The 26,879-nt window shown below is 52.7% G+C and overlaps 2 protein-coding genes across 10 annotated transcripts in view; one reads left to right on the forward strand and one right to left on the reverse strand.

Moving 5' to 3' along the window:
* Positions 1 to 1,028: 1,028 nt before the first annotated feature.
* ARMC6 (armadillo repeat containing 6) lies at positions 1,029 to 23,231 on the reverse strand. Of its 4 annotated transcripts, none has more exons than XM_003275842.3 (9): positions 22,880 to 23,227; positions 22,572 to 22,679; positions 13,350 to 13,516; positions 12,151 to 12,233; positions 9,039 to 9,612; positions 4,884 to 5,053; positions 3,802 to 3,933; positions 3,270 to 3,407; positions 1,029 to 1,789 (listed from the first exon to the last, which is right to left on the reverse strand). In XM_003275842.3, the coding sequence occupies exons 1-9, from the start codon at positions 23,071 to 23,073 to the stop codon at positions 1,577 to 1,579; spliced, it is 1,779 nt and encodes a 592-aa protein (XP_003275890.2). In that variant the 5' UTR covers positions 23,074 to 23,227; the 3' UTR covers positions 1,029 to 1,576. The 4 variants fall into 4 exon arrangements, with proteins under 4 accessions (XP_003275890.2, XP_030676228.1, XP_012365004.1 ...); XM_012509550.2 differs by having other exon boundaries at positions 1,030 to 1,789; positions 22,797 to 22,900; XM_030820368.1 differs by lacking the exon at positions 22,572 to 22,679 and having other exon boundaries at positions 22,880 to 23,231.
* The window catches only part of SUGP2 (SURP and G-patch domain containing 2), a 42,126-nt gene continuing 38,171 nt past the window's right edge, over positions 22,925 to 26,879 (forward strand). For 4 of the 6 annotated variants that reach the window (XR_004031989.1, XM_030820366.1, XM_030820363.1 and 1 more), the window contains exons 1-2: positions 23,254 to 23,374; positions 25,740 to 25,871. Coding sequence is in view for 5 of the 6 variants with exons in the window: in XM_030820366.1 (XP_030676226.1) it covers positions 25,751 to 25,871 (121 nt within the window). In the remaining variant the exon portion in view is untranslated. Of the gene's footprint in view, positions 23,050 to 23,253; positions 23,375 to 25,739; positions 25,872 to 26,879 lie in introns of those variants that run through there. The other 2 variants (XM_030820365.1, XM_030820362.1) reach the window with 1 other exon arrangement.

The raw sequence follows: 26,879 nt of genomic DNA on the forward strand, positions 1-26,879 counted from the left end.
ACAAGCAGGGGCGAGGGTCCAAGAGGGGAGAGGCCTCCAAGGTGTGGGCAGGAAGGCTGGGGCACACACCAGTGGTCACGAGGCTGCCCGGACCCCCGTCAGGCCACAAGGGATGCACAAGCCACCTAGTGACCATGGTGTGACCTCTGAGTGTGACTTCAGAGCAGAAGAGCTGGGGTCTGTAGGGCCACAGCTGTCTGGGCACCCCCAGAATGCTTGGGGTGGGGTGGTCACTGAGGGCAACAATGATGATGTCTTTTTGTTGTTGTTGTTGTTGTTGAGACAGAGTCTTGCTCTGTTGCCCAGGCTGGAGTGCAGTGGCGTGATCTCAGCTCACTGCAACCTCTGCCGCCCAGGTTCAAGCACTTCTCCTGTCTCGGCCTCCCAGATAACTGGAATTACAGGCACACGTCACCACACTGGGCTGATTTCTGTATTTTTTTTTAGTAGAGACGGGGTTTCACCATATTGGCAAGGCTGGTCTCGAACTCCTGACCTCAAGTGACTCGCCCACCTCAGCCTCCCAAAGTGCTGGGATTACAGGTGTGAGCCACCGTGCCCAGCTGATGTCTATCTTATAGATGGGGAAATCGAGGCTCAGAGACAAGAGGTTGGCTACCTAGGACACCCAGCCTAAGACAACTGGACACCCCCCATGTGCTCAGCCTGGTCCAACACTTCTCAGAGGGCAATCTATCACTGCCCCACTCCTCACTTTAGGAGGAGCATATTGAGGCTCGGAGAGGTTCTTTCACTTGCTCAAGGCTGCAGAGCTGAGCAGGGGATGAACGTGGAGCCCTCCGGCCCTGCAGGTGGTACACATCAGAAATAGTGATCCTGACCATGGCTTCAGCGCCTGCCTGTCTGAGGGTGACAGTGGATCCTAGATCCCAGGCTGTTCCCAAAACCCCTTTGCTATCCTCAGTGACTCCATGGCCCCCCCCACCAAAATGTTTGTCTCTCCCCCACACTCTGAGGCCACTGGCTGCGGCCCCCCATGCTCAGCCAAGCTATGGAAGAGACCCCTCCGCTGTTCACTCAATGATCTTTTATTATCAGGTACCCTGGCTGGCCCAGGACCCAGAGACAGACAAGCTGGGGCCAAGCAGGGCGGGGCATCTGAGACCCATTTTACAGGTGAGAAAAACAAGGAGCAGAGGCCTGCATGAAATTGCAGTAAGCAGCAGGCGCCGGGGGGCCCAACCCCACTGGAATCACCTGCCCTGCCCTGAGCCTGGCCCACAGTGGCTGCCACATTTCAGACAGGGCAGTGAGTGATGGGACGTGCCCTTTGCCCCTTCTGGTAGGGCATGGGGCTAGGGGGAAGGAGCAGGACAGTAACATCCGTGCTGCTGGCTGGGACCCAGGAGTGGCTGGGACGTGGGGGCTGCTTTCTTCTGTGTAGAGGCCTCCCTACAAGGCTCCCCCTCCCCCGACCCTTTACCTAGGGCCTGCCAGAAAACACTTCTCACTGTGAAGGGGACAGAACTAATGGGGGACAGTGGAGGACATGGATCTACCCCCATTCCTGAGTCACATGACTCACCCAGAGTCACGGCCCAGACTGGGCCTGGGGTCATGGTGCCAGATTGCCCCTCTGGCCTGTCCACAGCTCTCGGAGCTCGACATGACAACCCAGGTCCCGCAGGGCGGCCTTGGCCACGTCCTCACAGTCACGGTGGGCAGATCGGGCCTGCATGATGAGTGCCTCAGCCCCCAGGTCCAGGATGGGCTTCGAGAAGGCCTGGCTGTGGGCCACCAAGTTTCGGATCAGCATGCAAGCCTGTTTCTGTAGGAGAGAGTAGCTGTGAGCTGCCAGATGGGGCTTTGGGGTGGGGTCCACTCTGACCTCAGGGTCTTCATCATAATAAGATGGATGTGATCATAACCACAGCTGACATCCAGCAGCTGCCTATATTGTATCAAGCTAGACCCATCTCTCCACTTTACCCTCTTGGCAGCCCCAGAAGGCGTGGCTAACTCCCAGGCAAGGAAACAGGCTCAGGGAAGCACCAGGATCTATCCTATGGCTTTGAACTCTCAACCTCAGAGTTGGTGAGTCTGAGGTCCCCCGAGGCTGGCACAGAGCCAAGGAAGGGGCCCTGGGGCAAGGGGGCAGTGAGGCCACGGGAAGAGAGTGGTTGTGCACAGGCGCCTGTCAATTACATCCCTACCCATTCGGTGGACATTTGTGCCCTGTGCACCTGCTGTGGGTGGGTGCGGGGCACTGCCTGGAAGCTTCCCAGGGTGGCTCCCACCCCCAGCAGGAGAGCAGATGGGAAGCGCATGCAGAGTGGGGAGCTGCTGGCCAGGGTGGCCAGAAGTGGACAAGGGGACAGACCAGGTAAGGGACAGTGTCCCAGAGTAAGAGCCAGCGAGAGCAAAGGCCCCCTGTGGGTCCCAGCCTGGTGTGTCCAAGAATCCTATGCTGGGAGTGAGGAGGCGAGGAGGGCCCCGGGGGCTGTAGGGAGGAGTCTGGGTTCAGCCAGGGAGGTGTGGACAGGGTGTCCCACACCCACAACTCAGACAGCAGCCCAAGGATGGGGCAGGAACCTTTCTGAAACCCCAGGCAGATCCCCATCCACGCTTCCCCAACTTCTTCCTCCCCAGATCTCTCTATAGGGACTTTTTAAAAAGGAGATTAAGGGCACGGTGGCTCACACCTGTAATCCCAGCACTTTGGGAGGTGGAGGTAGGTGGATCACCTGAAGTCAGGAGTTCGAGACCAGCCTGGCTAACATGGCAAAACCTTGTCTCTACTAAAAATACAAAAATTAGCTGGGCATGGTGGCCCATGCCTGTGATCCCAGCTCCTCGGGAGACTGAGACAGGAGAATCGCTTGAACCCAGGAGGCAGAGGTTGCAGTAAGCTGAGATGGCGCCACTGCACTCCAGCCTGGGCGACAGAGTGAGACTGTCTCAAAAAAAAAAAACCCCACAGAAGGAGATTACGTGTTATAGCTTTCTTTCCGGGGTTTCACCAGAAAGCCCCTCCAAACTACCCCCTCCCCCAAAAAGGAGAGTAAATGCAGAAAAAACAAAGGCAGAAAAGGAGACAACTGCAGGCAGAATTCAGCACATTTTGGAAGATTAGAAAGAAGTTGGTCCTGTGGAGCTCGGCTGTGGCAGGGCCAGGGACAGGGATAGGGATAGGGACTGAGCCTTTGCCCCATCACCCACCTGCACACCGCACCTGCTCCCATGCCCTCTCCGCACCTACCTGTACACCCTACCCCAGCCTGCCTGCCCCCATCCCATACCCTGCCCACCTGCACGCCGGCCTTCTGCGGGTGTGCCTTCATGGCCTGCAGTGCTGCCACAGCCCCGCCACCCTCCACGATGATGCGGCTGTTGTCCGGCTTACGCAGGGCCAGGAAGCACAGGGCCGCGCAGCTCTGTTCACACACCTGCAGGGGCCAGTCACAGGAAGGCTGAGATGCAGCGGATAGACCCCCCACAACATCCTGCCGTGGCCACCAACCCCTGGTGAACACCCTGTAGCCTCCCCTCCGTGGGTCTCTGGCAGCTCCTGTGTAATAACGGCAGGGTGACAAAAACATCAGCTCAGCTCTTAGGGGTGACAAGGGCAATAGGCCTGGTCAGATATTTGCAGGGGGCTGGTGGTAACTCCAGGACACCCAAAGTCATGCATACGCAGGTCAGCATTTGAGAGCCAGCGCCCGCGACCCTCGCCAGCCCTGCCCTGGCCCTGCAGGGGAATAGAGCTTCATGCAGACATAGAAACTGAACTGAGACTCCAGCCACCACCCTGCTACTGTGTGTGCCCCCCGAGGTGGGTACCTGGGGGCTGGTCAGATGCTGGGTCATAGCAGCCACGATGGACTCCGTCCCGCCAGCATGGACAATAGCGTCTTTCACGTCGTCGTTGCCTGCAATGGCTCGCAGGGTGCTCAGCACTTGCTTCACGAGCTCCTGCACAAGGGAAAGGCCCGCTCACCTCCAGCCAGGCCGCTGGTTGTGGGAGAGGGCTCTGAGGGAGAATGTGGGGCTGTTTTGCTGTTTGACCAACAGGTATGGTGTGACTGCAAGGTGTGACTAACGAGAAAGGGTGGCAGATGCCTGTGGCTCAGGCTGCCTGTGTCCAAACGGTACCATCCAGGTGACTTGATCCCCTACCCCGACAGGGGCAGAGGGGGCATGTGACTCAGGCCGGCCTTCAGAGCATAGGGTCCCCCTGTCCACGGCCACAGACCCAGGGTGGGCGCTAACTGCCCTGCACTGAGGACAGTGGATGAGGTGTTACTGGGACCGCTGATCCCCTTGATGGAGAACCTGAGGACCCTGCCCCCTGACTGCCCAGGAGTACAAGGCAAAATGTATCCCTTCATTTGCTGAAGTTGGTTCCCATTCAGCTCCTGGCCACTTGCACAGAAAGAGGCTGGCTGACGTCACCAGCTGGGCTTGGGGGTGCAGGACCGTGGCACCCCTGGGGGCTTTCCTGCAGCTGCAGCTAGATAGGGAGGCGCCTGTTGATTCACTCCCTGCTGTAGATGGGCACATGGAGAAGGGCTCAATAATTGGCTGCTAAACGGAGTAATGAGTAGGGGACCCTGCTCTATTCTGCAGCTAGGGAAACTGAGGCAGAGAGGTGTAGGAACTAACTCAAGTATCCCAGCCTTGGCCGACACACCCCAACCCTGTGCTTCCTACCATCCTTTTCCTGGTGCAAAAGGACAGTAAGGGAGAGTGGGAGGGTTTGTTTCCCCCCCCCGACCTTTGGTTCCTGCCCTTGGGTCCGTGAAAAGAAAAACTGCACTTTGGTTCTGACATTGGCAGGCAGGGCCGGCTTGTTCTGACTATAGCTCGTACGGCTGACTAGGACCCAGAAGGACAGCAGGCACTGGGCCAGGGGGGCTTCACACCTGAACACTGCTCTGGTCCCCCATCTGGTGGTCATTGCAGTCGGCTAGCAGGGACACCAGAATGCTCAGGCCCCCGAGGTCGACGACCTCCTGGCAGAACTCGTTGCGGATGGCCAGGCGGGACAGGGTTCCACAGAGCTCGCTCAGGATGCCAGGGTTATCCAGGAACGCTGCAGGGAGAAAGGGAGATGGTGATGGGGGTGGGAAGAACCAGCCGCAAGGCCCTCCGTTTTGGTGGGGATCCTGCTCCACTGGAAGAGTCCAGCCCATTTTTTTTTTTTTTTTTTTTGCTATAAAGACACATGCACACGTATGTTTATTGTGGCACTATTCACAATAGCAAAGACTTGGAACCAAGCCAAATGTCCAACAACGATAGACTGGATTAAGAAAATGTGGCACATATACACCATGGAATACTATGCAGCCATAAAAAATGATGAGTTCATGTCCTTTGTAGGGACATGGATGAAGGTGGAAACCATCATTCTCAGTAAACTATCGCAAGGACAAAAAACCAAACACCGCATGTTCTCACTTATAGGTGGGAATTGATCAATGAGAACACATGGACACAGGAAGGGGAACATCACACACCGGGGCCTGTTGTGGGGTGGGGGTAGGGGGGAGGGATAGCATTAGGAGATATACCTAATGTTAAATGACAAGTTAATGGGTGCAGCACACCAACACGGCACATGTATACATATGTAACTAACCTGCACGTTGTGCACATGTACCCTAAAACTTCAAGTATATTAAAAATAAAAAATAAAAAATTGTAATATTTTAAAACAAGACTCTTATTTGAAATATTAAAGCAATTAGAACTCTACCACCATCCATTTTTTTTTTAATTTTTTTTTTTTGCAGTCAAAACAATAAACATTTTCTAAAAGTACATACAAACAAAAAGATGCATATCAAACATATTAGGAAGGTTGCACATGGGAAGACAGGGAATAGAAATGGGGGGTGGGAATTAAAGAAAATAAATGAGAGAGGGACTTTGTATGGATCAATGATAATAACTCAATCCTCTATTTGACAAAGAAGAAGGAGAAGGAAGAGGAAGAAAAAGAAAGCGGGATAAAGGATCAGAAAGGGAGGAAAATAGAAAAAATTAGAGTATGACTCCAGGGTAGACCTGTTTTGTTGTCGCTTGGTTGGTTGGTTGGTCAGTTGTATTTTTCATATGTTTCGCCATGTTGGCCAGGCTGCTCTCGAACTCCTAGCCTCAAGTGATCAACCCGCCTCGGCCTCCCAGAGTACTGGGACTACAGGCGTGAGCCACCACATCCAGCCCCCACATTGCTTCTGGCCTCTGTGGTAGACCTCCCAGACGGGGCAGCCGGGCAGAGGCACTCCCCACATCCCAGACGGGGCGGCCAGGCAGAGGTGCTCCTCACTTCCCAGACCGGGCAGCCGGGCAGAGACGCTCCTCACTTCCTAGACGGGGTGGCGGCCGGGCAGAGGAGCTCCTCACTTCCCGGACGGGGCAGCCGGGCAGAGGCGCTCCTCACATCCCAGACGATGGGTGGCCGGGCAGAGGCGCTCCTCACTTCCCGGACGGGGCAGCCGGGCAGAGGCGCTCCTCACATCCCAGACGATGGGTGGCCGGGCAGAGGTGCTCCTCACTTCCCAGACAGGGCGGCCGCGTAGAGGCGCTCCTCACTTCCCAGACGGGGCGGCCGGGCAGAGGCACTCCTCACTTCCCAGACGGGGCGGCTGGGCAGAGGAGCTCCTCACTTCTTCCCAGATGGGGCGGCCGGGCAGAGGCGCTCCTCACTTCCCAGACAGGGCGGCCAGGCAGAGGAACTCCTCACTTCCCAGACGGGGCGGCCGGGCGGAGGCGCTCCTCACTTCACAGACGGGGCCGCCGCAATCCCAGCACCCTGGGAGGCCAAGGCAGGCAGCTGGGAGGCGGAGGCTGCAGCGAGCCAAGACCACGCCACCGCACTCCAGCCCAGGCAACACCAAGCACCAAGTGAGCGAGCCTCCGTCTGCAGTCCCAGCACCTCGGGAGGTCGAGGCGGGCAGACCACTCGAGGTCAGGAGCTGGAGAGCAGCCTGGTCGACAAAACGAGGGAGGGGTGCTGGCGCGCGCCGGCAATCCCAGGCAGCCCGCAGGCCAGGGCAGGAGAATCACGGGAGCCGGACATAGGGAGTTTGCAGTGAGCCGAGTGTACTCCAGCGTGGGCCACAGAGGGAAGAAAAGAGGGTAGGAAGGAAGGAAGGGAGGGAGGGAGGGAGGGAGGGAGAGAGGGTCCAGCCCTTCTGCCTATTGGGGTGGCCACAGGCACCAGGAAGGCCCCAGGGGCTACCTGGGCCTGCAGTGCCCCCTGCTGGCTGCTGGGAAGACTTAAGAATGTGCCCCCCCCCACCCCCCGCTGGCTTCCATCATGCCCCAAATAAATTCCATACCAACTCGTGGTCTCACCTAAAAAAAGAAAACCATAATAGTGCTAAAAAAAAAAAAAAAAAAAAAAAAAAAAAAAAAAAAGACATCTGAAGACTATTTTTATGATCATGGGGTAGGAATGGCTTTTCTAAGTCCAACAGGAAACTCCAAAACCATAGAGGGACACATATGGACTGGGCTGAGGTGGCCAAAACTGAACACAGGAACCGCAGATGGAGCCCAGAGGCGCTGCACCAGGAAGCAGATGCCGGCACTCATCCCAAGAGGGCGAAGATCCTGCACCTACACAGGGCTGCGGTGGTCAGTTCCTGTGGCCACCTGTAGCCCTCTGCAGTTCCACCCAATGCCAATCTAGGTGTTGCCGTGGAGGTACTCTGTCCACATGGTTACCATCCGCAATCAGCTATCTATTATTATTATTATTATTATTAATTTTTTTGAGACAGAGTCTCGCTTTGTCACCGAAGCTGGAGTGCAGTGGCATGATCTTGGCTCACCACAATTTCTGCTTCCTAGGCTCAAGAGATCCTTGTGCCTCAGCCTCTCAAGTAACTGGGATTACAGATGCCCACCACCATGCCCAGCAATTTTTGTATTTTTAGTAGAGACAGGGTTTCATCATGTTGCCCAGGCTGGTCCTGAACTCCTGGGCCCAAACAATCCTTCTACCTCAGCCTCCCAAAGTGCTGACATTACAGGCATGAGCCACCATGCCCAGTCCAGTCGCCTTTAAGTAGAGGAGATGACCCTGAACAATGTGAATGGGACTCATTCAATCAGCTGAAGTCCTTAGAAGGAAACTGAGGTGTTTCCCCGAAAAGGGGACTGCCTGGGAGTTTCGAGCCTGCCCTATGGAGTACAGACTTGCCACAATTGCATGACCCCATTCCTTACCAAAAAGTCTCTTCATATATACATATCCTGTCTCTCTGGCAGAAACCTAACTGATTGGAGCTCCTATAAATAAAACAGGAAAGATGTGAGCTACCTCCTGGAAAAGCAGCCTGACTTTGCAGAGGGTCAGGACTCATTTTCAGCCTTGCTGGAGGTGTGGAAGGGAGACTGAGGTGGGTCCATCTCCTCAGCAGACAGAGCCAGAACCCCCACACAGGCCTGGCCACACAACCAGAGTGACGGGGCAGGCAAGAAAGGGGAACTCATCCTTCTGACACCTTCTGTGTGTCAATCAGGACTTCTCTGGTGGGTTCAGTGGATGGGATGGGGGTAGGGGTTAAGACAGAAGCTTTAGGGTCTGACGGTCAGCACTGTGACCTCCCAGGGCCGGCTCACCATGGTCACCCTGGAGCCAGACACATGAATATGCCTAAGGATTTGTGGCTGAATATGATCAAGCATGTACACATCCACCTGAGACTGCCATGGTGCATGCCAGCCAGCCTCCCCCAGTCCTCTTATTTCCCTCTGGGGAGGTCCCCCTTCCCCACGCTCAGTCCCTGGAGTTGGACACAGCAAGCCCCTTCCCCAGACAGCTCCAGAGATGGGACTGTGGCCTGCTCCTGGCCCATGAGTGCTGGCCTGGAATTCTCCTGGAGCCACTAGAAAACATGGGGAGACTCTTCACGAGGGCTGCCATGCAGGCAGGTCTAAGCTGAGGGGAGAGTGGAGCCTTGAGCCTGCCGTGCCTAAAGTAGTCCTGAGCCCTGACCCTCACTCTGGTCACATCTGACCCGCCCACCTTTGTTCGCTGGCTCGTGTCGGCCCCCAGCTCTTACCTTTGGTGGCTTCAATGAGCACCTTCAAGCCTTTGTTCTCCTGCACAATCATCTTGGCATGGTTGTGGGCGTGGCCAAAGGGCACACGGATGTCGTCATCGAAGGTCATGACACGTAGGGCCCAGCAGGCTTCCCTGACCACGTCAGCATGGTGGCCATGATGGGTGATGGCGCCAGTCAGCAGGGGCAGCACGCCAGCTTTCACCAGGTCTTGCCGATTCTGTTCATGTTTCAGGCAAGCGTGACGCACACAGCGGATCCCAGAGCAGGTCAGGTCGGCCTCATCAGCATTCTGGGTCAGCGTGGCCACTAGGAGCTGCAGGCCCTGGGTGTCCAGGAGGTCTGGCTGGCCATCAGTCAGCACCGACAGGGCATTGAGGGACTGGAGCAGAAGGCCCTGGTCACCTGCAGTGGCCAGCTTCCAGGCAGTGAAGATGATGGGGTAGGCCCCCTTCTGGGCCGCGAGGAAGCGGCAGGCCTTGTCCTGCCTGCACTGGTCGTAGAAGCGGGTGAGGTATGCTGACACCTCCTGGGGGCGAGAGCTGGCCACAGACTCCTGGAGGTCACTGAGCGTCTGGGAGACATGGGAGAAACCTCAGCATCAGCTCAGGCAAGAGGAACCCATGGCCACAGCAACAGTGTCTGGACCCCTGCAAGGTTCCCTCCCCTGGGATCTGGGCCTGCAGTGGAAGTGATGTGGGGGGAGTTACAGCTCTGGCAACTTCCAGACCTGTGATTCTAGGAACTTTGAGCTTCAGAGGCCATAGGGTGGAAGACTGACACACACAGAGAGAGAGAGAGAGAGAGAGAGAGAGAGAGACAGAGAGAGAGAGAGAGAGAGAGAGAGATCCAGACAACTCAGTGTCCTTGCCAAGGGGCTGCACACATAAATGCAGACATATTAAACATTCCAGCCCTACCTGCCATCAAGAGGCCCCAAGCAATACCAGCAGAAGAACCGTCCAGCTGAGCCCAACCAGGCAGAGTCACAAGAAACAATAAGATGCCTGTTGTTTTGGGTTGTTTGTCACACAGCCATAACAAACTGGCACACCTGTCAATGGTCAGCTCTCCAAGGAGAAAGCCACATTCACCAGACATACCCATCCTGATGTCTCCTTTCATCTCTCTCATTCACTCTACAAACATTTACTGAGCACCTGCCAAATGTGGTTACACTGTACAGAGCAGATTTATCCAAATTCAACTCTAAGCCACCGGGGAGCAAACACTTTAAACAACTCAGGTAGGCCAGGCGCGGTGGCTCACGCTTGTAATCCCAGCACTTTGGGAGGCCGAGGTGGGAGGATCACGAGGTCAGGAGATCGAGACCACAGTGAAACCCCGTCTCTACTAAAAATACAAAAAAAAATTAGCCGGGCGTGGTGGCGGGCGCCTGTAGTCCCAGCTACTCGGAGAGGCTGAGGCAGGAGAATGGCATGAACCTGGGAGGCGGAGCTTGCAGTGTGCCAAGATCACACCACTGCACTCCAGCCTGGGCGACAGAGCAAGACTCCGTCTCAAAAAAAAAAAAAAAATTAGCTGGGCATGGTGGTGTGCACCTGTAATCCCAGCTACTTGTGAGGCTGAGGCAGGAGAATCGCTTGAACCCAGGAGGCAGAGGTTGCAGTGAGCCAAGACTGTGCCAGTGTACTCCAGCCTGGGCAACAGGGTGAGACTCTTGTCTCAAAAAAAAAAGAATTTAGCATAATGCTGAGCACTTAAGAAGCACTTAAGCAGTAACTGCTAGACAATATAGACGATATTGTTATTGAGATCCTTCCTATATAAAGTTCATCTACAAATCAGTAGGAAAAAGATGAATCACCCAATGCAAAGATAGCCAGAAGACAAACTCATTTTAAAATAAATTCATCCAGGCTGGGCACCATGGCCCATGCCTATAATCCCGGCACTCTGGGAGGCCAAGGCGGGCAGATAACCTGAGGTCAGGAGTTCGAGACCAGCCTGGCCAACATAGTGAAACTTCATCTCTACTAAAAATACAAAAAAAATAGTCAGGTGTGGTGTCATGTGCCTGTAATCCCAGCTACTTGGGAGGCTGAGGCAGGAGAATCACTTGAACCTGGGAGGTAGAAGTTGCAGTGAGCTGAGATCACGCCACTGCACACCAGCCTGGGCAACAGAGTGAGACTCTGTCTCAATAAATAAATAAATATATATATAATAAAATAAATTCATCTTTATTAGGCAAGAAAGGCAAAAAGCAAACTAACAACAACGAGGCCATTTTCACAAGACCTCCTCAAGGCAGGAGAGGGCAGGACTCTGAGGTAGGGAGAAGTGTCATGCCTTAGGCAAGCTGGGTTTACACCCAGAGCCGTCTCTTCCAACTTCCTCTCCTATCACTGCACCTCTTGCTCCCAAGTCAATGACTTTTCTTCTCTTTGGATCTCAATGTCCCCATCTGTACAATGGGGAAATCCCAGCCTTGCAGGTGTTGTTGGACAATGACCGAGAAGGCAGGAAAAAAGTACCTGCACAGAACCAGGCCAACAGTCGGTTCTCAAACACCAGAGCCTTCTGCTGTATTACAAAGTTTGATGGGCGATCTTAAGGAAAGCATTGAAGTTCTTTTACCTTCCTTGTTTGGGTCTCTGGAGAGGTTAAGTGCCAGCTCCTGGCCTGTTTCCCCATCACTAAAAGAGGAATGACACCACCTACCTCACTGGTGAGCTTCAGTGCTAACGGACTGGCTGGAAAGTGCTGGTAAACAGTCGGTGCTCAGTAAGTGACAGCCTTACTGTAAGCCCACTCTCTCATCCTATGAGTCCTGACCATCTGTCTCTGGGAAGCCAGGGGGGCCCCTCTATGGTGTCCCTGACTCTGGGCTCCCAGCAGCAGGGACAACCAAGCCATCCACCTGATTTCAGCATACATGCCGCCCAAGGAGCTTGGTATCCCCTGCACTGGAAGGCATGCCGCCCTCAGACATGGACTCAGGGAGACCTGGCTGCAAACTCGAGCTTGCTCATGCATGCTGGGGAGGGCATGACCTTCAGAGCCTGCATTCTGCCATCCAGGAAACAGGGAAGAGGTGCCCCCAGACAGAGATGACGCAGGACCTGCTATGTGGGATGCCCACTCCTACCTGCAGGATGTCATGTGTGGGCTCCTGGGATCCATCTGCAGAGACTTTAGGTGCCGTCTTTACAATGTTGCTCAGATCAACCCCTGTTGGGGGTGGGGGAAGCAAGCACACAGGGGTCAGAAAAAGTGACAGCTGTCATCCCCGTGGGCCTGCTGGAATCACACCTCAGGACCCTTCTGCTGGGACCACCCCACTCCAGAAGCCTCCCACCTCCCCATTCCCGCCCATACCACATCATCACGGGGGTGTAGAGGGTATTGGGTGTTTCTGCCACTGGGCCATGGTCCAGCCAAAGGGAGCAGAGTGGTAGTGAGGCTGTTGTCACACAAGGCTGTCATCACAGGCCACATCTCTGCAGTGACGTGCCACATGCTGCCTGGTGGGCTTGGTGGGGGAGGGAGGGACCCCACGGACTTCTCCCTTGGGGCTCCCATCCCTCCTGGCTCTGGCTGCATTCTTGCCCCTGCTGGCACCCCCACAGGGAGCCCCTACAGTGCTGGACACTTTTGCTTGTCCCACTAGCCCCTGTCTAGGGTTCTATACCCCACTCTGTGCCTACAAGGCTGACCTCTGACCTCTCAGCTGTACCCTGGGTTTGTTCAATGGGGAAGTGAACTTGAGATGGGGGCAGGAGGAGGGGAGTGTGCGGTGTTCATTCCCAGCCCCCTGCCTCTGCCCCAGGGCCCAGCACCTGTCATGTGGCCCCTGCTCAGGACTCCTGCTCCCTGCAGTCAGGGTCCCTGCCAGGGCTAGTTGTGCCAGGGGTGGTATCCTAACCCCACCCACGCCATTGCAAACAGCCCCTCATAACCACACTCCTCTGCACCCGGTCTGAACATGCCACCTGTTTCCACAGGCTGCTTCTGCCTCCGTAAGCTCGAGGTGGGGTAGAGTAGGGCAGGGAGGCAGGGGCCCTGTTTCCCAGGCCAGGGTCAGGGAAAGCCTCTTCAAGGAAGTGATCAAATGAGACTCATGAGAAGGATCCAGCCCACAAATATCTGGGCGAGGTGGAAGCAGGTGAGAGGTGGGAGCAGGATAACCAGCCTGCCTCGGGCAGAACATGGAGGGGACAGGGCCCAATGGGCACCTGGTTTCTATGCCAGGCATGTGGCACCTCCAGTGGGGTGCAGCAGCAGGGCTCTCCCATCACTCTTGCATCTAAGAGCCACGGATGGTAGGTGACAGTCACACCGCCCTACCTTGCGATTCAAACTGCTCCACGGCCTCTTTCACCGCCTCCTCTGGCCCCATCGCAAACTCCTCGATGTTCTCGCGCACAGCTTCATCAAAGGTCTCCTGGGCAATGCGCCTGGAGACCATCTTTGCCTGTGTTGATGTTGGCGTGCAGCCGATAGATGCTCCTGAGCTGAGAAGTTAGGGCAAAGAGAGAGCTACCTCAAGGGTGAGCAGGCAATGGCAGGGCCTGGCCACCTTGAAAACGCCACTTAGGAAGCATCTACCAGGGACCAGAGCCCTACAACCACCCTGGAGAAATTCTTCCCACCTACATCACAGCAAAGGGTGATATCCCTACTTCCCTAGAGCTTTTGCAAATACAGAAGAGGCCCGGTGTGGTGGCTTAGCCTGTAATCCCAGCACTCTGAGAGGCCGAGGCAGGAGGAGGATCACTTGAGCCTGGGAGGTCAAGGCTGCAGTGAGCCATGATCACGCTACTACACTCCAGCCTAGGCCACAGAGTGAGACCCTGTCTTGGGGAAAAAAACAAAGTGTAGGAGAGAACACAGAGTTTACTATATTTTATCTAAGAAAGGTGGTTCTTTAATATAATGATACTAGTAATGTTATTCTGAAACTATTACGGATGTAGCAAATAATAATGATTATATTATTAGGAATCAGAATAAAAGAAAAAAGATTCTGGCTGGGCGCAGTGGGTCAATGCCTATAATCCCAACACTTTGGGAAGCTGAGGCAGGAGGATTGCTTGAGCCCACGAGTTCAAGACCAGCCTGGACAACATGGCGAAATTCTGTCTCTACCAAAATAAAAATAAAAATTAGCTGAGTGTGGTGGCACATGCCTGTAGTCCCAGCTACTCAGGAGGCTGAGGTAGGAGGATCACTTGAGCCTGGGAGGCCGAGATTGCACCACCACACTCCAACCTGGGCAACAGAGCAAGCCCCTGACTCAAAAACAAAAAAGAAAAAAGATTCTAACATCATAAAATCAAGTAAAAACTTGGAACTCCCTATAATTAACAGTATCGTACTGTATACTTGAAATTTGCTAAGAGGATAGATCCTAAGTGTTCTCACCACAAAAAAGAAAAAGGTGACTGTTGAATGAGGTATTTCACAATCTACATGCATGTAAAATCGTCAAGTTGTATAATGTAAACATAATGCAATATATTTGTATAATTTATGTGCCATATATAGTATAAGATATACACTATATTAAATACATATTAGCTGGGTGCAGTGGCGCATGCCTGTAATCCCAACACTTTGGGAGGTCAAGGCAGGTGGATGAGGTCAGGAGTTTAAGACCAGCCTGGCCAGCATGGTGAAATCCTGTCTCTGCTAAAAATACAAAAATTAACCAGGCATGGTGGCGGGCACCTGTGATCCCAGCCACTCAGGAGGCTGAGGCAGGAGAATCATTTGAACCCAGGAGGCAGAGGTTGCAGTGAGCCGAGATTGCGCCACTGCACACCAGCCTGGGCAACAGAGCAAGATTCCGTCTCAAAAAAAAGTACACCCTATACCTCGATAAAGTTGAGAAAAAAAAATCTCAGAACTCCTATATATGAAATGGAAATATCCGGCCGGGTGCGGTGGCTCACGCTTGTAATCCCAGCACTTTGGGAGGCTGAGGCGGGCAGATCACGAGGTCAGGAGATCGAGACCACAGTGAAACCCCGTCTCTACTAAAAATACAAAAAATTAGCCGGGCGTGGTGGCGGGCGCCTGTAGTCCCAGCTACTCGGAGAGGGCTGAGGTAGGAGAATGGCGTGAACCCAGGAGGCAGAGCTTGCAGTGAGCCGAGATCGCGCCACTGCACTCCAGCCTGGGTGACAGAGCGAGACTCCGTCTCAAAAAAAAAAAAAAAAATAAACCCATCATGTGTTTTCTCTTAAGTAAACAAAGATCTAATTTTCTAGCAATGAATACCTCTAACATCATGTATGGTTTCTACCATTTCCCACGAAAAGGAGCTGGGGGCAGGGCTAGGTGGCTCACTCCTGTAATCCCAGCACTTTGGGAGGCTGAGGCAGGAAGATGGCTTGAGGCCAGGAGTTCGACAGCAGCCTGGGCAACATGGGGAGGCCCTGTCTCTACATAAAACCTTTAAAAACAAGGAGCCGGGGCTTTTGGAGGAATGGCTGATTCCAGGTCCCAGCAGGTCATGGGGCAGGTAACCCTGGGGCATCTTGTGAGACCAGGAAGCAAGGAAGTTTCCAAACCCTAAGGGGTGCCTGGTAGCTACAGATGAGACAAGTGAGCATTAAAAAAAAATCCAGTAAATATCAAAATCAAAATCTGGGCCAGGTGTGGTGGCTCACGTCTGTAATCCCAGCAACTGGGGAGACTGAGGTAGGAGAACCGCTTGAGCCCAGGAGGCAGAGGTTGAAGTGAGCTGAGATCATGCCATTGCACTCCAGCCTGGCTAACAGAGTCAGACTATGTCTCAAAAAAAAAAAAAAAAAAAAAAAAAAAATCAAAATCTGTGCTTTCATAATACTACAACAAATACAGCTCAGGCTTCTGAAAACTGGCCAAGAATCCAGCTCTTGGCGGGGAGTGGTGGCATGCTCTTGTACTCCCAGCTACTACTCAGGAGGCTGAGATGGGAGGATCACTTGAATCCAGGAGTTCAAGACCAGCCTGGCCAACGTAGCGAGACACTGTCTCTACAATAATTAATAACAATTTTAAAAAAATATAATCTAGCACTTAACCTGCCTTCCTTGGACAAATGGGTCCCAGGTTATAAAAAGAGGATGAGGAAAGTTCCACTTCCAATTCCAGCTGATCAGCCGTGACAGGAGAGAAACAGATAATGATCCCACAGGATCCAAAACCATCAGGAGTAAAACTGATGGGAGCCTGACAAGGCGTGGACAGGAACTGAGTCTACTGCTTGATCTCACGTCATCAAAAGAGAAGCCAGCAACACCTACCTCCTTAAGAAGAACAAAATGCACCTGTGAAGTCATCGTGCCAAAATCTCAAACCCGAATCTGATCATGCATTCAGGGCACTTCCTGCTATGATGAAATGTTCTCTACCTGCACTGCCTAGTACAGAAGCCATTGGCCTCTGTGGCTATCACACAGCTGAAGTGTGGCAATGTGGCTGAGGAACTGAGTAATTTTATTTCATTTTAATTTGTTAATGTAAATAACCATGTGTGACGAGTGACTACAGTATTACACAGCACAGCTCTGACACCTTAACCAACACCATGGGGATGTGATCTGCAAAATCCCTACTAGGGAAGAGAATGTCAACTAGAGGACAAACACCCAGAGTCTTCAACAAATAAATCACAAGAACAAAGAAAAGGAGAGGGAGTCTACCAACAGATGAATGGATAAACGAAATGGTCCGTGCGCACGGTGGTATATTACTCAGCCAGAGAAAGGAATGAGGTGCTGAAGCATGCTACAATGGGGATAGACCTCAAAAACATGATGTCTCGTCAAAGAAGCCAGACACGAAAAGCCTCATATTGCACGATTCCAATGATATGAAATATCCAGAACAGGCAAATCCACAGACACAAAAAGCAGATTGGGTGTTGCCAGGGACTGGAGGAGAGGGAATGGGGAGTAACTTCTAATGGGTATAGGGTTTCCTTCTGGGTGATGAAAACGTTCTTGAATTAGATAGTGATGATGGTTGCACAACTCTGTGAAAACGTAAAATCACTACATCAGGCCAGGCATGGTGGCTCACACCTGTGATCCCAGTGCTTTAGGAGGCTAAGGTGGGAGGACTGTTTGAAGCCTGGAGTTTGAGACCAGTGAGGACAACATAGCGAGGCCCCGTCTCTACAAAAAAATTTTTAAATGTAGTCAGGTGTGGTGGCATTTGCGTGTGGTTGAAGTTACTCAGGAGGCTGAAGCAGGAGGATCATTTGAGCCCAGGAGTTCAAGGCTGCAGTGAGCTGTGACTGAGCCACTGCACTCTAGTCTGGATGACAGAGGGAGACCATGTCTCCGGAAGAAAAAAAAATTACTAAATCAAATGAGTGAATATTATGGTATGTAAATTATAGCTCAATTTCTTAAAGTGCTAGTCTGTTTAAAAACAAAAAGAACTGAGCAATGACTTGTGCCTGTAATCTCAGCAACTTGGGAGGCTAAGGCGGAGGGATCACTGGAGCACAGGAGTTTGAGACCGGCCTAGGGCAACATAGCGAGACCACATCTCTTAAAAAAAGTGTGTGTGTGTGTGTGTGTGTGTGTGTGTGTGTGTGTACACACAAACCCACCTTATAAAATAAAAATAAGCAAGTAGGGCCGGGCATGGTGGCTCACGCCTGTAATACCAGCACTTTGGGAGGCCAAGGCAGGCAGATCACCTGAGGTCAGGAGTTCAAGACCAACCTGGCCAACATGGCGAAACCCCGTCTCTACTAAATATACAAAAATTAGTGGGGCGCCTGTAATTCCAGCTACTCGGGAGGCTGAGGCAGGAGAATGGCTTGAACCCAGGAGGTAGAGGTTGCAGTGAGACAAGATCACACCATCGCACTCCAGCCTGGGCAACAAGAGCAAGACTTCGTCTCAAAAAAAAAAAAAATAAACAAACAAGTAAAACGCAGTATAGGCACACCCTGGAAACCAGGGGTAGGTATCAACACTTAATGACCCACTAACCTTGGGCAGTACCTTCCCCTCTGACAGTTGGGGACAAGACATAGAGTTAAGTAAGATAAAACTCTAGGTAAAAACACCAAATCCCTTTGCAATTCTGTTTCAACCCTGCAGCTCGGCAGTCCCAACCTTTTTAGCCTAAGGGACCAGTTTCGTGGAAGACAATTTTTCCATGGATATGGTGGGGCTGGGGTGGGGATGGTTTCAGGATGGTTCAAGCTCATTACATTTATTGTGCACTTTATTTCTATTATTATTACATTGTAATATAATAATTATACTATTCACTGTAATGTAGGATCAGTGGGAGCCCTGAGCTTATTGTCTGGCAACTAGAGAGTCCCATTTGGGGGTGATGGGAGATCATCAGGCATTAGATTTTCATAAGGAGTGCCCAACCTAGATCCCTTGCATGTGCAGTTCACAGTAGGGTTCGTGCTCCTATAATTTAATGCTGCTGATCTGACAGGAGGTGGAGCTCAGGCATAATGCAAGTGATGGGGAGTTGCTGTAAATACAGATGAAGCTTTGCTCGCTCACCCTACGCTTGCCTCCTGCTGTGCAGCCCAGGTCCTAACAGGCCAGGGACCACTGGACCAGTATGGGTCTGTGACCCAGGAGTTGGGGACCCCTGCTGTAGATGATCTTAACAAGAAGGTCTTCACAGGGTACGAGTGAAGCTAACATTTGCCACCGTCCCTTTGGAACAAAAGGAGGAACAGGCCTTAGGTCCAGAGCCTAACAGGTTAACAACTTTTCAAATTTTAATTGTTTTAATATATCCACCTTGCTTATTGCAGTAATATCAAGTTTCCGTTCTGGAATTATCAAGTTTCCACTTCAGGCCAGGCATGGTGGCCTGCACTTTGGGAGGCTGAGGCGGGAGGATCACATGAGGCCAGGAGTTTGAGACCAGCCTGGACACGTGGCGAAACTCCATCTCTATAAAAAATACCAAAATTAGCCAGATGTGGTAGCATGCACCTGTAGTTACAGCTATTTGGGAGGCTGAGGTGGGAGCCCAGGGAGGTCAAGGCTGCAGTGAGCCGAGATCACGTCCCTGAACTCCAGCCTGGGTGACAAAGTAAGACCTTGTCTCAAAAAAAAAAAAAAAAAAAAAAAGGAAAAAGAAACAGGTCACTCTGGCCCATGCTTCTCTTTTCAGGCAGTGGCATGGGATGTACACATTCCATCTGTGTTCCTGCAGATGCCCACCGTGCACTGCACACTGCCTGAGGGGAGGAGGACTGGCTCGCAGCCAGCCTGCAGAACCCAGTTCCCACGCCCTCCACTTCAATGCCCTTTTCTTTTTTTTTTTTGAGATGGAGTCTCGCTCTGTCGCCCAGGTTGGAATGCAGTGGCACGATCTTGGCTCACCACAACCTCTGCCTCTTGGGTTCAAGTGATTCTTGTGCCTCAGCCTCCAAGTAGCTGGGACTACAGGCCCACACCACCACGCCCAGATAATTTTCGTATTTTTAGTAGAGACAGGGTTTCACCATGTTGGCCAGGCTAGTCTCAGGTGACCTCAGGTGACCCACCTGCCTCGGCTTCCCATTGTGCTGGGATTACAGGCATGAGCCACCACGCCCAGCCAGACGCACTTTTCTTCAATTCCCTCATGTGTCAAACAGAGATAAACACGAATCTACCTCATAGGGCAGTAGTGAAAAGTTCAGCCAACTCCTATACCTTCCTCAGAACAGGATATGGACAGGCTCAATAAATGTTAGCTATTTGTTCCTTTCCTTTGTTGCTTAAGAGGCAATTCAGCAAGTTTATGCAAGAGTCCCATCTCACCCTTTTGCAGATAGGCCCCTCTCCTTTCTGCCCCAGAAGAAAAGGGAGCCCTTTAAGGGCTGCTATGGATTTCCAAGGTTAAAGGTGAAGGAAGAGTAATATAAAGAGTTTCTCAGTAGGGAGAAAGGAGTCGGGGACTCTACTCCCACCACCCCGGCCAGGCCAGGAAATTCCTTGTGGCCCTTAGGATCTTTACCCAAAAACAATTTTGTTGAATGTCACCCTGGCAATGTAAATTGATAGGTGATCTTCACAAGTGCAGGACAGAAAGTCAACACCTGAGACAAATGCATATCCAGTTGCTCTCTCTGCCCTAATGTTTATGTAAAAATGCAGATTTGGCCTGGCTCCGTGGTTCACGCCTGTAATCCCAGCATTTTGGGAGGTTGAGGCAGGTGGATCACCTGAGGTCAGGAATTCGAGACCAGCCTGACCAACATGGCAAAACCCCGTCTCTACTAAAAATACAAAAATTAGCTGGGCGTGGTAGTGGGCGCCTGTAATCCCAGCTACTCAGGAGGCTGAGGCAAGAGAATTGCTTGAACCCCGGAGGTGGAGGTTGCAGTGAGCCAAGATTGCACCATTGCACTCCAGCCTGGGCGACAGAGTGAGACTCTATCTCAAAAAATAAAACAAAAAACAAACAAAACCTCAGATTCATGAGTCGGACTGAGGCATAAATGACTATTCCTCTACCTGCCCTGCCCCATGTAAATCGTGTATTCAGTGAAAGGCTGACCAAAGACTCAAAAGAATGCAATCATTTGTCTCCTATCTACCTGTGACCATCTTACACATATTCATTTATATCTCACGTTTCCCTAAAATGTATAAAAGCAAGCTGTGCCCCAACCACCTTGGGCACATGCTGTCAGGACCTCCTGAGGCTGTGTCACGGACATGTCCTTAACCTTGGCAAAATAAACTTTCTAAATTGATTGACACCTGTCCCAAATACTTCAGATTCTCAGTCCTCTGTGGAGCTTCTGCCAGCCCTTCCAGGTGGCTGCCTTCCCTGGCCACTCAGAGAGAGCCCACGCTCTCTAGCTTCCACTCCCCAACCCACAGCCCCTCCCTTCCACCGACCCCTGAGCTGACTGAGTTGGGAAGGTCTGGCTCTGTGACCACCCCTGACCTGAGTCCTCCAAGGTCCCCTAGATCTGGTACAGGGCTGAGTTGGAGGAGGAAAGTACAGATTTGGAACACATAAGATGGTGCCTAGAGATGGCCAAGTAAGAATTACCTGGAGAACAGCCTAGGCTAAAAGGGGGAAACAGCATTACCAGTCCCTATTATCCATCAGGGCATGCTGAGGGCAAAACAGAAGATGAGTAAGGCCCCTAACTGGCAGCCAGTTTCCTTCTCTCAGCCAGGATTCTGCTCATCAAGAAAACTGTGCTGGCCAGGTGCGGTGGCTCACGCCTATAATCCCAGCGCTTTGGGAGGCTGAGGTGGGTAGATCACTTGAGGTCAGGAGTTCGAGAACAGCCTGGCCAACATAGCAAAATCCTGTCTCTACTGAAAATACAAAAAATTAGCCAGGACCGGGCACGGTGGCTCACACCTGCAATCCCAGCACTTTGGGAGGCCGAAGTGGGCGGATCACGAGGTCAGGAGATTGAGACCATCCTGGCTAACACGGTGAAACCCTGTCTCTACTAAAAAATACAAAAAAATTAGCCGGGCGTGGTGGCGGGTGACTGTATTTCCAGCTACTCGGGAGGCTGATGCAGGAGAATGGCCTGAACCCGGGAGGCGGAGCTTGCAGTGAGCTGAGATTGCACCACTGCACTCTAGCCTGGGCGACAGAACGAGACTCCGTCTCAAAACAAAAAAAAAGCCAGGCAAGATAGTGCACACCTAGGCCGGGCGCGGTGGCTCACGCTTGTAATCCCAGCACTTTGGGAGGCCGAGGCGGGCGGATCACGAGGTCAGGAGATCGAGACCACGGTGAAACCCTGTCTCTATTAAAAATACAAAAAATTAGCCGGGCGTGGTGGCGGGCGCCTGTAGTCCCAGCTACTCGGAGAGGCTGAGGCAGGAGAATGGCATGAACCTGGGAGGCGGAGCTTGCAGTGAGCTGAGATTGCGCCACTGCACTCCAGCCTGGGCGACAGAGCGAGACTCCGTCTCAAAAAAAAAAAAAAAAAAAAAAAAGATAGTGCACACCTGTAATCCCAGCTACTCAGGAGGCTGAGGCAGGAGAATCGCTTGAACTCCTTTTGACTCCGTTTCAAAAAAAAAAAAAAAATACAAAATTTAGCCGGGTGCGGTAATGCGCACCTGTAGTCCCAGCTACTCGGGAGGCTGAGGCAGGGGAAGCCCTTGAACCCGGGAGGTGGAGGTTGCAGTGAGTCGAGATCATGCCACTGCACTCTAGCCTGGGCGACAGAGAAAGACTCCGTCTCAAAAGAAAATTAAACGTGTGCCATGACATGCTGGGGACTCTAAAAGACTCCATCCACATCTCTCTCTCTACCAGCCACACCCACTCTGGTTCAAACACCAGCCTCCCCTAAGGGCGGCGTCACCTGCCACTCCCAGAGCCCAGACTCCACCTCACTCACCTGCTCAAAGCCCGGTAGTGGCTTCCCAACCCTCTCAGAACAAAACCCAGCCTCCTTAAGGGCACTTTCTCTACCTAAGCCTTCCAAGCTGCTCTTGCCCGCCTTTCTCATCCTTCCCAGCACTCAAGAGAGCCTTCAAAACCACTTCTAGGTAAAGAGCAGACCTGTTCTCCCCTCCCATCACTCTTTTATTATTTGCACACCATTACCTGTATCTACAGCGACATCGTTCACTCATTTGTTTGTACCCTGTAGCCTCCTTGTCCCCACTGCCTAGGACGGGGCCCGACATGCAGCAGGCACTCAGTGCACAGGTGCTGAATGAATAAATAAAATGAATGAAAATAAAGCGAATGCCAGGGAAGCCGGGGATTTTGTCCCCAGGCGGCTTCTGTAAAATTCTTTCATTTTTTTTTCCCCCCCAAACCACTTACCCGAGGGTCGCGCCAGCCCGACCTGGCGGCGCCCCCACTCCCCACTCCGCGCGCGACAGACCTCGGCAGCCGCAGCGTCTCACCTGGTCTTCGCGGCCACGTGGGGAAAGGTGGGGCGCGCGGTTGTCACCCAGGGAGCCGCCTCTAGCCCCTTCCGGCCGCCGTACGCGCGCAGGCGCTGTGGCGCCCCTAGTCTTGGCCTCCCAGAGCCCCGCGGACGGATCACGATAACCAAAGACGACCGCGAACGAAGGTAAAGCCAACAAAGCCACCTCATGCGCGACGGAGGCGTCTTTGCCGCCCCTTCCGGGACGCTCACGGTGGTCGCCGCCCCCAGCAGGGAAATGTTTTGGCTCCGGAGCGTCCGCCCAGAAGAAGCGGACAGCGCGCTTGCGCAAGAGAGCCGGACAGCGGCGGCCCGCGCCTGCGCACCAGGACTCCGCGGCGGCTTGCGCCTGCGCGGCGCGGCGCTGCGGAGACCGTTGGTTCATTTGCATGTCCCCGCCTCGCGCGGCGGCGGCGGCGGGTGAGGAGCCTGAGGCGGCGGCGGGGGCGGCTCCGCGCGCGGTGGTCTCGGGGTGAGGCCCGGGCCCTGGCGTCGTCGGTGGGTGGGTCCCAGGGTGGGAAGCTCGGGCTCGGCCTTGGGGGCCCGCCCCGGGCTCCGTGATGGCGTCGCAGGCTCGGCCCTCTGGCTGCGGCGGCGGCCGCGTCCCTGCCGGGTTGGCCTGGGTGGCCGGCTGCGGCCTCCCGGGCCCGGCGCCCCCATTTCCTCGCCCGCAGAGACCGGGAGACCGCGGGCCGCGTCCACAAAGGCTCATTGGTTCAGTCGTTCATTCATTCCTCCCGAACTCGGAGCGCCCCCCGCTCGGGAGGAGATAACGGCGCCCAGCGCTGCATCGGGCCCTTCCCCTCTTTAGAACCGGGTCAGCCCCCACACCAGCCCCTTTACTGGCTGCCCATTCCATAGGTGGGGAAACGGAGACACAGAAAGCTTAGGATCCTGTGATTTGAACTTGGGTCACCTGACCCGGGAACCCTGCCCTTTGCCAGCAGAGAACAAGGGGGCGCCCCGGGAAAAGGGCTGAAGGATGGGACCGGGGAGGGGGGGGGGGGCGGTGATCGTGATGGGAAATGGACCCTACGGGTTGCGTCTTAAAGTTGGAGGTTTTGCGAAGCGGGATATCTTGATGGTTAAGGATGCAGCCCCTGGACCCCAAAATGTTGCTTCTTAATCTTTTGACTCATTCTTCGGGGCTTTGGATGCACGAATACCGTTTTTGCCAGGTTTAGATCTGGGCTGTCTGATCTTGAATGGGTCGTTGAGTCTGTCTCCCTTTGCCTCCTCACCCTAATGTCATTCATAACAGGTGCCGCCTCTTCAGTGGGTGGTTGGGAGATCGCGCAAAGACCCAGCGCAGAATGAACTGTCACTAGTTCATTGTCATTGGTTGGGGGTCCTGCCACTCACTGTCAAGAGGCTTCTTTTAGAAGGGAAGGAAGTTCTCAGAGCCTCTGTGCCCTGCCGAGTCTGTGAAATGGGAAAAGAGCAACCCTGGGCCAGGCGCAGTGGCTCACGGCCTGGAATCCCAGCACTTTGGGAGGCCGAAGAGGGCTAATCGCTTGAGGTCAGGAATTCAAGACCAGCCTGGCCAACATGGTGAAACCCCATCTCTACCTAAAATATAAAAATTAGTCGGATGCGGTGGCGGACTCCTGTAATCCCAGCTACTCAGGAGGCTGAGGCAGGAGAATTGCTTGAGACCAGGAGGCGGAGGTTGCAGTCAGCCGAGATCGTGCCACTGCACTCTAGCCTGGGCAACAGAGAGAGTCTCAAAAAAAGAAAAAAAAAAAAAGATTGATCTCTTCTTTCCTAACCACGATTTGCGAGGGTTGTGGTCCCACCCTTCCTACTCTGTTATGCTCAGTTATGTGTGTTGGTTGACACCTTCCTCCAGCAGATAGAACTGCTTTCACAGAGCTGCTTTTAATGGATTCCAAGGAGATGGGCCCAGAGAAGGTTTGTCTTGCTCCTTTTCAGCCAGCACACACCTGTGAACTTCGTGAGAGCAGAGGCCCCCTTGAAAGAGTCCAAACAAGGTGGGCAGATTGCTTGAGGTCAGGAGTTCGAGACCAGCCTGGCCAACCTGGCAAAACCCTGTCTCTACTAAAAAAAAAAAAAAAAAAAAAAAAAAAAAGATAAATAAATAAAAAGGGTCTAGCTTGCCTCTGAAGTACCATGCAAGGATTATGGATTACTGGCTCCTTACTTCGAGGATTAGGTGAAATAGAGCAGGTTCTGTGAGCACACATTTTTTTTTTTTCTTTGAGACAGAGTCTCGCTCTGTCCCCCAGTTTGGAGTGCAGTGGCATGATCTCAGCTCACTGCAACCTCTGTCTCCCTGGTTCAAGCAATTCCCATGCCTCAGCCTCCTGAGTATTTGGGATTACAGGCACGTGCCACCATGCCTGGTGAATTTTTTTTTTTTTTTTTGAGACAGCGTCTCACTCTGTTCCCCAGGCTGGAGTGCAGTGGCATGATCTCAGCCCACTGCAACCTCTGCCTCCTGGGTTCAAGCAATTCTCTTGCCACAGCCTCCCAAGTAGCTGGGATTAAAGGCACGCACCACCATGCCCGGCTAATTTTTGTATTTTTAGTAGAGACAGGGTTTTGCCATGTTGGCCAGGCTGGTCTCCAACTCCTGACCTTAAATGATCCGCCCACCTCAGCCTCCCAAAGTCCTGGGATTACAGGTGTGAGCCACCACACCTAGCCTGAATTTTTTGTATTTTAGTTTCACCGTGTTGCCTAGGCTGGTCTCGAACTCCTGAGCTCAGGCGATCTGCCCACCTCAACCTCCCAAAGTGCCAGGATTACAGGTATGAGCCACTGCGCCCAGCCCCAAGTTGTTGCTCTTAATGTATTTTTTTTCTCTCTCACCGTAGGGCAGAATAACATGGCAGCCAGACGAATTACACAGGAGACTTTTGATGCTGTATTACAAGAAAAAGCCAAACGATATCACATGGATGCCAGTGGTGAGGCTGTAAGCGAAACTCTTCAGTTTAAAGCTCAAGGTAAAATAAAGTGTTGTTGTTGTTGTTGTAGTTGTTTTGGTAGGGGTGTATCTTACGGCCAAGGCAGGAAGATTGCAATACCTGGGCAAATAATACCAGTCCTCTGATCCTTACTTTCCTTATTTAGGAGGAGATAATGGTTTTTATTTTGGTTCGGTTTTGTTTTTGTGATAGGGTCTTACTCTCTCCCCCAGGCTGAAATGCAGTGGCGCAGTTTTAGCTCACTGCAACCTTGAACTCCTAGGCTCAAGCCATCCTTCCATCTCTGCCTCCCAGAGTGCTGGGATTATAGGCATGAGCCACTGCACTTGGTCAGGGGATAATGTTTTGATCTGTCAGTCATCATTATGCAGATATCTGGAGCTTCTCACCGGATATCCTCCCCGACCCACCTCAAGACAGTTTTGTTTGTTTGTTTTGAGATGGAGTTTCACTTGTCTCCCAGGCTGGAGGGCAATGGAGGGATCTTGGCTCACTGCAACCTCTACCTCCTGGGTTCAAGCGATTCTCCTGCCTCAGCCTCCTGAGTAGCTGAGATTACAGGCATGCACCACCATGCCCAGCTAATTTTTCCATTTGTAGTAGAGATGGGGTTTTACCATGTTGGCCAGGCTGGTCTCGAACTCCTGACCTCAGGTGATCCACTTGCCTCGGCCTCCCAAGATACTGGGATTACAGGCATGAGCCACCGAGCCCAGCCCAGTTTTGTTTTTTGGTGTTTTTTGTTGTTGTTGTTGTTGTTGTTGTTGTTGTTGTTTTGGTTTTTGTGTTTTTTTATAGATATGGGGTCTTGCTATGTTGTTTAGGCTGGTCTGCAACTCCTGAGCTCAAGCGATCCTCCCACCTCTGCCTCCAGCATGTTGTGATTACAGGCGTGAGCCACTGCTCCCAGCCCCAAGACAGGTTATTGGATCCGTTTCCTGGCTCCATCCCCATCACCACTGCCCAGGTTTAAGCTCTACCAATTTTTTTTTTTTTTTTTTTTTTAATTTGAGACAGAGTCTTGTA

The sequence above is a fragment of the Nomascus leucogenys genome, chromosome 10 (assembly GCF_006542625.1).
Source record: "Nomascus leucogenys isolate Asia chromosome 10, Asia_NLE_v1, whole genome shotgun sequence".
Lineage (NCBI taxonomy): Eukaryota > Metazoa > Chordata > Mammalia > Primates > Hylobatidae > Nomascus > Nomascus leucogenys.